Here is a 10,924-nt window from a genome sequence, read left to right as displayed (position 1 = left end):
CAAAAAAGTCAAGAAAAAACGATAGATATTACATTTTTTTTCAATATTAAAATCAAACATATCTTTAAATATTTTTAAAACGTGGTATATCTTAATACAAGCTTATTCAGAGAATCTGTGTCTACCACTGAAAAAGCAAATGTGCTAACCTGGAAGGGGCGGCGGGAAGGGTGTCGGGGGGGGGGGCAGGAGGGGTGTAGGGACTTATGGTAAAAAAAACTTTAATTGCAACAACTCAAAAGTTTCTTCAGATATCGCCGGGAAATGAAATTTTTACACAAAAGCACATAGTGTATGACGTTTGACCATAACTTTTTCACATCAAAAGAGGTCTTCCTTAGAATAGTCCTATCCTCAGGTTTATAAAATTAGCAGTTAAGTAATCAAATATACTCATAAAAGTATCTCTGAATCCACAAAGTTATGTAAATTTATCCACAGTATTTCGTAAAGTTACTATTTAAAGTTAATCATATTATTTAGGGAAAATTGTCAAATCACCAATATTGTTGCAGAAAAAGCGAATTGGAATATCAGCAATGCATTTTCTAATTGCAAATTGATCAATAAATATATTACAAGTTAAAGAACGATAGGTATCCAGGCATATAGGTATTCAGAGAAATTTTCATGATTTTTATACTTATTTGAAATTTTTGGTCTTCTATTTCCGTCATGTACTCTATAATACATAGTGTAAAAAGCTTTTGCTATCATTGCAAGACACCATAAATCACTTCTTCATTTTTATCTTATTATTATCTTAATATCTTATTTCATATCATGCCAATATGCATTGGTATATAAGGCTTGATTTAAAAAAATCATTTCTCTAAAACTGTATTATTTTTTCTTTTTTATTATTTTACAGATGTCAACTTTTACAAGACATTTTCGAAGACTTCCAAAAACCTTGAATCTTATAAAGATGAATAGAATGAAAATTGTTGCATGAAAAAAAAAAAATCATTTTCAAGTTTCATTTTGATGCATTTCAAATAAATATTAATTTTTTGGAGTTATCCTTCCTAGCTGAGGATCGGATATCCTTAAGCCAAAGTGTATTGTGGAATAAAATAACATCACCAAAGTTCAAAGGCTTCTCGGGATATCGTGCGAATTGAAAACATATCGAATTTTTTTTTAATGACCTTGACCTTTGACCTCAAAATCAATAGGAATCATCCCTATACAATATGAAATGGTGGTAAAAATGTCACTGCTACATTGTAAGGCGTCAAGGTTAAACAAGAGAAAATTATTGAATTAATGATCTTGATCTATTGATCTAAAAACCAGAAGGGATATCTTCAGTAGACCATAGGCGCAAGTGTGTAGAATTTCGTATTTAAGTTTTCACGTGGAAAAGAAAGAGTTAAAGATAGGAAAACAGACAGATGGACAGACACGTGTTTGTTTGTAACGATTGTACATTTAAAATGGTTCCTTGTAATGTATAAGTTGATATATCTTCCTTTGTGCTTGATGGTCATGGAAGTATTAGTTTGCAAACATTTTTCATAGTCACACCATGTTTCAACCCTTTTGCAATGCTTTGTGTTTCATTCTTCCACCAAAACATGGCTGAAATATTGCAGACACGGCGTACAAATACACAAAAGTAATCAATCCATTTTAGGTTAGTTGCTTTTCAAATAAACAATGGTTTAATTTACAGCAATGGCATTCAGGTAACAGGGTTATCTCTACGAATTTAAACAGAAGGACATATTTAAAGATTAGACTGGGGTCTTTTTCCCTTGGAGGATTGATTGATTGATTGATTGATTGTATACTGTTTAACGTCCTTCTCCAGAATATTTGGGGAAGTTTACGAGGAAATCCAAAGACCCACAGATTACATTTGTATGGGCGGGGAAATTCCCCAACCCCCCCAGTCTTTGGTACATGTACACCCCTGTTAGATTGTATTGATTTTTGTATTTACACCAACAGTTCAAGTTCATTCGCTTATTTAAACAGCCTTTTAGCTGTGCCAATTCGAACTGCGTCTAACAGCGTTTCTTTCTCCTTTACAGTTCAATGTGTATAAAATAAATTTGCTATATGCTCAATAAATAATAAAAGGAGTGCTTTGGTTTTCGTTTTTTGTTTGTTTGTTGAGAAGGAAATAAGTTTTAACGTCATTATATTGAATTTTGAGACAATGGCCAAGTTAGATATCACGAACTCAGATAGGTGTCAATTTAAATGGTATACACCGAAAACACACCAAATGTGCTTGTATTTCTACCAGATGATATGTCATTTCTTGCTAGAATTTTTCAATACAGAACATTTAAAACCCTTTGTTAAAAGGTTTTAAATAATTTGGCTGTCGGGACAGGCACTATTCATCTGTAGAAAATTACTTGCACATTTAAAGACAACATTCACCCAAGTGTTAAAGAACAGCATGAATTGAATTCATTTCTTTAGACAGACACCTACCCTTTGAAAGATTGCATTTTTATTGCAAGAAATAAATTTTATACAAGTATACATTTCATAAATATATATAGAAAATCTCACATAGAGAACAGGCGCTTTAATTCTTGGGAAAAGTGGGCTACATTGTAAAGGGTGAAAATATGAAAATAATAAAGAGTTATAATAATTAAAGTAAATATAAATGATTCGGGAACAGGAGTAGAAGGTGAGATCAATTGCCTAGGAAGAGGAAGCATTCCCTGTCGACCAGCGAATCCTTTCCATTGATCACTCAGACGTAGTATACTTAGTAGTCAAATAAGCATTATTTTAGATGCTCTAAAAAATTGCATGAAATATGGGAATCAAAGTACAACCAAACAATAAGTAGTATCTACCAACAATGCCATAAGAGCCAAACAGTCATATCTACCGGGTTCATCTAAATGTTTAAAAAACTTGAGAATTGAATTATGAGAGACAGCAAGACGATTATGCGAATGTTTTCCTTTGTGTTATTAAAAATACAAGCTTTTAAATGAATAGAAGACTTCTTAAAGCGCATGCTCAGAACAACAAAATCACACGATAATTTTTTCTTCTTCTCTGTACCCTAATACATTTACACGCATGCTACATCTAAATACATATTTACATCAATTATAATTCAGCTGTCTTATTCGAAATGTTCATGAAATACAGTATAATATTAGACTGTTTAGTTCAACGAACAGATTAAAATTTTCACCATCATTTTGATTATAAATGGTTCTCTTAAAGTTCTTTACCCAGCCCTTCTAAACAATGTTTTTTTTTTTGGTTTTTATATATACTGTACATAAAAGTTATTTAAAATGTTTATTTTTATTTTTGATCTCATTGTCTTAGGAGAAAAAAATGCTGTTTGAAGGGTTTTGAACAGTTCCTTTTCTGAACTTGATGGATTGCTTTCGCGTTAATATTGATATTCATGATTTAATCATGTAATAAAACTAACCTTTTTAAGAAAAAGGAAGTTATCAAGACATTTCAAATTTTTGGCAGAAACCCTAACAAAGGTAAATCATTGTCAGGAAGGTAATTCACTGGATAAAGGATGACAAAAAACAATTCTTTAAACGTTATATATGTTGCAACTACACAATAAAAAAAATAAAAGAATAATTTTAACCGTAAAAATAGTAATAGTCCCTCATATTTATTGAATATTAATTATGACTGTCGTGAAATACATATAATATCATCATGAACAATATATATTGTTAATATAGGTGATCACATCTACTGGTGCTGTTATTATAAAACATGTCAATAAAATAAATTATTTTATCTTTTTTTGTTTGCCTGGTATTTCAGTGATTTGTTGAAATCTAATGTTAATTTTGTCCACCAACCACATAGAAATCATTTGGTCATTTTTCAATGAAATATTCATACATGTAAATATTATAATTGAACATGTGTGTGTTGAATGTAAATTGGTAATCTTAGAACAAATGTAACCATAGAAGAAATATTTACTTCGAAAATTATAGTATCTGTTTTTTTTTTAACTAACTATACATACAGGTAATTTTCAAGTGATAGAATAGAATCAGTATCAATATTTTAGATTCTCTCCTATAAACAGGTTCACACGATTAAAGTCTATATTAATATGTGCAATGTTATATATATATCGGCTTTCAATACATATCAGTATTAAACACGGATATGTGTAGAAAGCTGTCAAAATATGTGAAAAAGTTAAAATAAAATTAATACTATACGAACGATTGAGTGTATTCAGTTATTATAAGCAGTACTTACCACATTTACGAACGTCCTTGTCTGCGTGCAGCATATTTAAATAATCGGCCAGTGTGCAGTCTATTCATGAGGTTGCTACCACGTGATTTCTTTCTAATTAATATTCAAACGATCCCACAAAAACTAAAATAAACCATTTCTTTAATTCTTAAAATTTAAAGAAGCAATCCTAGTTTGTTTTTAATTCTCATAAAACCCCCGTCATAGTTATATTGTTAGAATTCTTCTGCTCGACAGTTGACAATTTTTAGCTCTACTGGACAGAGACCAGAAGAGCTTATGCAATAGTAATGCGTCCGTCCGTCTGTCTGTCTGTCTGTCTGTAAACAATTTTTCAAAATGCTACTCCTCCTACAGTTTTGGTCCGATTTCAATATAACTTGGCACACAAGTAGACTACACTAAGATACATAATTCTGTGCATCGGTTTTTGATTTCGGTGAACGGTGTTGCCATGGTTACTAAAAATAGAGAATTCTGTGAAATTGTTTCAAAATGCTACTCCTCCTACAGTTTTGGTTCGATTTCAATATAAATTGGCACACAAGTAGACTATACTAAGATACATAATTCTGTGCATCGGTTTTATTTTGATGAGTGGCAAGAATCATTTTTCTATTTATTGCTGATTTAAAGTCTCAAGTCCCAACTGCTACTTTTCTCTTCCTTTGTTTTAAGTATAAACCAGTAGAGCTACAGTCTCGTCAGAGACTTCTGGTTTATACCCGTCTTTTAAAAAAACAAGTAGGTCATACGAATGCGAGTCAAGAGTTTCTGATCCGCTCCGCTCCACATAAATCCTTGACCAAATAGGCTATGTTTGATGGGGTTAGAAATTTGCTCTACGATTGGCCTCATGAAACGTAGCATGAGCCAATCAGAAACATCGTTCTATTATACCGAAAACTTCGATTGTAGACAGAAAAACATGTGGTCTGTGGTTCCTGTTTGCTGTCAGTTCGTAAGTATATCTACATAATATCTACATATTATTGTTTCTTTACTAAAGTTTATTGTATTAATTAAAGTACTGAAATTATTACGCTCTTCGCGTACCTTCCGGCTTCCACGCTGAACCAGAATGTAAGTTTTTTGTGGTGCAAATTCGGACTGAACATTTGCTTGAATATTGTATTTATAAATATGAGAAAGACATATTTTACCCTTTCTGAATGAAAAAAAGACAAGCGGAGAGATTGCTATGAGTTTAATGATTTTTTGTCAGGTTTGAAGAGGTTTCCATGTTGACAATTTTATACGGATGCATTATATATTGAAGCAGGATTATTCAGGGCATACTAATTGATAAATATTCTTTTAAATAGCTTATTTATATATTTTAAGTTTGTTTAAAATGGCTTCCATAGACCAAGAAAAGTGCAGACTGTGCGCAGAAATTTTGTCAAAGAAACAAAGAAGACAGATTTTTTTCAGATGCATTCAGAGTTTTTTGTCAGTTGGTAGAAGTCATTGGTTATAAACCAACCAATTCAGATGGACTGTCGAAGTGTATTTGCTTCCGTTGCTTCAATAGACTTAACAGGATTTCAAAAATTGATTTTGACTTAAAGAATAGACTAGATCAGTTAAAACTTAAAAAGAGAAACATAATTTGTGAAATAAGAAAGAATATCACATTCACTAAAGCAGACCAGACACATTTATTTGCACCTAGTGAAGAACATAGTGAGACACAGAGTCCAACTTTTCATTGTGTAGCAGTACAGGATAGTTTACCATCTGGAAATCACCATGGCATTTGTGAAAAGAAAACATATAAACATAGTCCAGCTAAATTCGTAGGAAAAAGACATATAACACATACACCAACACCAAGGAAGAAGTAAGTGTTAAAAATACCACCGACCAAGACCGCTTCATGTGAGATTCCCAAAGCCAAAAAAAGATTGAATGTTACTCAGAAAATTCTTTCACCATTCAAAGCAAAGGTAAATATTATATTAATGTGAAAAAAAAATTCCAGTGGAAAAGGAGTTAGAATCTATATATGCCTAAAACATACATCTTATCTGTGCCATTTAATTTTGATAGTCAAGTTGCAATGTACATTTTGTACACAGCCATTATGAACTTTTAGTCGTGATATAAATTATAATATGTTGTATCTTTTTACTTTCTACCACAAAGAATTTCGTGTAAACATTGTATATACATGTAATGTCAACATTATCTGAATAATTAGCATGATTATCAAGTAAATGTTTAACATTTATGACTTATTGTACTGCAAATCAATTTCAGGTTCAAGTTCGTTCAGCGACAGACAAATTAAGAACAAGAATAGTGAAAGAGAAGGGGTTATATGCAGTGTTGGTTGGGATTGTAAGAGGACAAAAGTCCTCCGTGATAGCCAAGAAGTTATTTAGTATTCCACAAATGCAAGAGCATATTATGAAGTACATTTTGAAACTTATAAACACTGAATGTATAAACATGTGCAAGGAGAAAGACCCATCTATCTTAAGAAATACAGGAGCAGATCATTTGACTTTTCTCAATTTTCAAAGAATATCATTTGAACTGCGCCTGTTAGCCCCGACATTGACACAATTTTTGAAATGTTGCATCAAAAGGGTGACAATGAAATTGCTTTATGTGTCCTGAGTTCCCTGATTTTACGAAATAACAAAATTTCCAAGCTTCATCAAGTCATTGGACAGCTATTAGACCGTGGTGGAGCCACCAATGAGGTAACATACTATTTTTTTGTAGACTCTAAAATAATTTTACTATAATTTAATGTTTTTGACATTCTTTGTATAAACTAGAGGTACATGTACTTAAAAATTATGATACACAATAGAAAGAGAGACAATTTTTGAAGGCTTATTTTATATTGAATTTAAACATGTTAAATGATTTCCTAGCATGATCTGGAAACTCGTATCTTATTCATATTTAATATTGGAGAATGTTCTTCATCTGTCATGAATTAACGGGTATATTTTTGTACCAAAGAGAATGACAGAAAATATGAAGTTCATATTGTTTTAAATTACCATGATTACTACTAGTATGCATAACATTGACACCAGAAAAGAATATGGACTTTCAAATTGTAGATTTTTTTTAATAACTACTCTTAAACAAGCCATGTTGTTATGTAAATGTTTTCTCATTTTAGACACAGAAATGTTGTCACACATGGGACTGTCAGTTGGTCCAGACTCTGTATCCAGAAAGTATGATGAAATGGTATCCAGACAGAGAAGATTGATCAAACAGAATGTGAAAGGTCAAATTCAGCAATGCCAATTGTTAGACAAAATGAAGAAAACAGAAGAGATGGTGGCAAATTTGAAAGCTGAAACAGACTAGAACCACTACTGAAAGTGTCCCAGGTCGTGGATGTGTCTAGCTCAGTAGAGTCAGCAAATCCAAGTGAAGCAGGTACGTCAGAAGGTCTTAATTATTTTGACATGTGCTCTAGTTACAAAAGTCACAATATGACATACATGTCATGCAAAAGTGAACCCTTGCCTACAAAATCAAATTGTACCAGTAATGCAGGATGTGCTAATACCAGTTTACATTGCACTGTCCCTCCACAAATCTGTGTTCCTTATGATTCTGGTGACATTACATTACCTTCTCTTCCACTGTATGAAAGTTATGGTGTTTCCACAAGTCCTACTGTACAGGCCTCCTCTAAAAAGACTCTGGAATATGCCACAGCATATCTTAAAGAAAACAAGGGTAGTGCAGAGAGTATTGTCGCTGCTTATGACATCATTGGGGACAATGTGGACCTTATGAAATCACCCTCCAATATGTCATCCAAGAAGCAAAGAGAGAGTTTGCACTGGTTCTTGAATGTAGCCGTGCAGCGACGTGTGGTTTCATCATTGCCGAATGACAGACCTATTTCAGATATCATGGATGTACCCAATCATGCATTCATTCCTAGTTCAGATGATTGTGATGCATTAGAGAAGAACATGGTATTTCATATTTTGAAAGTTGCTACTAAATATGTTAACTGTCTCAAGCCCTATGCAGATTGTGTACCAAAGTATTTAGATCACCCCCATATTGAAGAGACATCAAAGAAAACAAAATACTTCATAGCAGATCTTCTTGACAAAAGCGAAAATAAATCAGAGGAAATGATCTCGATATTGCAACATATACATGAAAATTACATAGCTCATACTGAGGATGATCCACCAGCAGTTATTGAGAAAAGAGTCTTCGGAGGTGACGTCCTAACCAACGAGCGGGCATATTCTGCACAAATGGCCATGATGAATAGCCATAGTGATTTCTTTCGTCTAGCTGGTATTATTCACAGGCCTGAGGGACTCCATCGACTGATGAATTTTCTATTGGTATCCATGCATGATATGCTGAGGAACTGTTCTGTTTTTTAAAAGTTAGTTTTCATTTTCATCAAGTATATGATTTCCAACAAGAGTCTTGTATTCACTACAGCTCCACATTTCTTATATATACATTTGTGATGAAATGGATTTTAAATCAACTATGTTATATATATATACATACATATATTTTACCAACATGTTGGAAATGATACAAACATGTTCAGTTTATTGTTACTGTTAATTTTATGTATGTTCATTACATTAAGTTATGAAATTTCTCAATTTTTCCATGATGCTTTCAATTTTACTAACTATTGTTGTGAGAACAATTATTTATTTCAACACTAACATTTTTCCCTTATTCTATTGGAAAATAGCAATTAATTATGATATTATGATTATCAATGTTGATAAAGAGTTAGGTGATAAGACAAATTCAATTGCATGAAATATTAACAGGACAAAAAATTCTTGAAAATTTTAAATCTTATATTTTCATCATGTTTATATTTTACATTTATTTCACAGTTCATCTATCAAGAGTTCTATAAGACCTCCTTAGCACCAGAACAGGGTACATTATTCCAGTTGAGGAACTTTATACATAGAGTAGATGTCAGTGGTGGAGATGGTGCTGTAGACAAATTCAGGTAAATGTACATGCATTGTACCAGGGGTATATGAAAAAATGAAGCATGTGTGCAGAAGTGAATGAATTTCATTTTTGACATATTGAGTTGAAGGTACTTTACAAAATTAAGATTAAAAAAAAAATCTGTTACAGGGCACATTATGCATTTGTAATGGACTGTCTAGATGCATATATTCTTGGAGCTGTTTTTGAGGTAATGCAGCTGGAAAATTTTGATGGAATGCCAATCAAATGGCGACCACCCCCATTACTGATGACAGCAGAGAAATCTGATCAGTACCAATGGTTGACCGAGCTGGCCCAGGAAATATTAGAGAAACATGTTAAACTGAATGCAGGTAAGAATTTAAGTTTCTCTGTAAATGTTCAGGGGTTTGATCTGACAATTAACTTCATTTTAATTACAAATTATTGGTGAAACACTCAGAACACTTTCAATGCTTTCTATTTACAGACAAAAATTTAACCAGAATGAGTGAAGAAGCCAAAGAAATGGATACTCAGACTCTCACCATGCAAGGGATGTTTGACAATGGCCTGCAGAAATTTGTGTGCACATGTGGGAAACAGTATAAGACTGCTGGTTACTTCAAGCGACATTTGGTCAGTACACATAATTGGTTGTTTAGAGAAGATGATGATCCGACTCCTGACTCAAGTACAAGTGAAAGCAAGACAGACAGTGTTGCCAACTACCGTGCATCTTTCATGAAAAATGCTCTTCTACTAAGGGATACATATGATGCGTACTCTATGTGTGATGGAGAACGTGTGGTCCGCAATGCTAAATTTGAATTCCTCTGTGCAGATGTTAGAAAACACAACAAATATAAACTTTGGTTGTGGAGGTTCGTCGCTTACATCATAGCCCTTCTATCGCCAAAGCAGGCCTATGAGTACATGTGGAACTGTGCTGCTAATACCACTGGGGGCGTTGGGAAGAATATACCGAATGATAATCTGGTAGAGTTTATGGTGCAGCTAGTGAAGAAAAAAATCAAGGAACAGGGATCAAATTTTACATATTCAAGTGCAGTAAAAGCAGCACTATCATCACAGGTTCAGGAAGAGATAAAACAGAACTTGCAGCAGGAAATCCAGCAGAAAACCAAAGGGAAAAGTAGAACAAAAACAAACAAGTTTTCAGACATAGAAGTCATGGTGTTGGAGCTCAGGAAAGGGAACGTTTTTTCATACATTCCTGGTAGGGAATTCCCGTCGTTCAAAAAATTTCAGGATGCTTCAGAAAGAGTGAATTTGACAAAATTACACACCTGGGTGTCAAAGCAAAAGGAACGTGCCTCATTTGAAATGTTATGATTCATAATTGAAAATTTGCATTATATTACAACTATAGCCTTTTGATTAGGTCAATCCCTAAATATACATATATATATACTTTAGAGAAAACATTTTGACCGATCACGAAGTTTTATCAGTTAAATAGAAATGTCTTAAAATCCATGTTTTTAATACTCAATATTTTCTCATATAGGGCATTGTTATGTCATTTGAATTATGATGTCACAGTAATGAATAGCAGTATCTCTTTTTAGTAAGACCCAGTTTATATATACTTTTGTGATGTCAGTACTATTGTTGCTTCACAGAAGAACGCTTCCACTTTTAGAATCAGTTGACGTATCCATTTTATATTACACTTTTTATACTTTATCATGTGATCTAGTTT

The 10,924-nt window shown here is 32.8% G+C and overlaps 1 protein-coding gene across 1 annotated transcript; it reads left to right on the top strand.

Moving 5' to 3' along the window:
• Window positions 1-7,706: 7,706 nt before the first annotated feature.
• Window positions 7,707-10,591, top strand: LOC134260557 (uncharacterized). Its single transcript, XM_062743105.1, has 4 exons — window positions 7,707-8,588; window positions 9,111-9,232; window positions 9,367-9,572; window positions 9,689-10,591. The coding sequence occupies exons 1-4, from the start codon at window positions 7,707-7,709 to the stop codon at window positions 10,552-10,554; spliced, it is 2,076 nt and encodes a 691-aa protein (XP_062599089.1). The 3' UTR covers window positions 10,555-10,591.
• The last annotated feature ends 333 nt before the right edge of the window (window positions 10,592-10,924 follow it).

Source organism: Saccostrea cucullata, unplaced genomic scaffold (genome assembly GCF_032062105.1).
Source record: "Saccostrea cucullata isolate Sc308-1 unplaced genomic scaffold, CSIRO_AGI_Scuc_v1 ctg2452, whole genome shotgun sequence".
NCBI lineage: Eukaryota > Metazoa > Mollusca > Bivalvia > Ostreida > Ostreidae > Saccostrea > Saccostrea cuccullata.
Note: the sequence above shows the minus strand (reverse complement) of the source record. Positions and strands in the feature narration are given on the sequence as shown.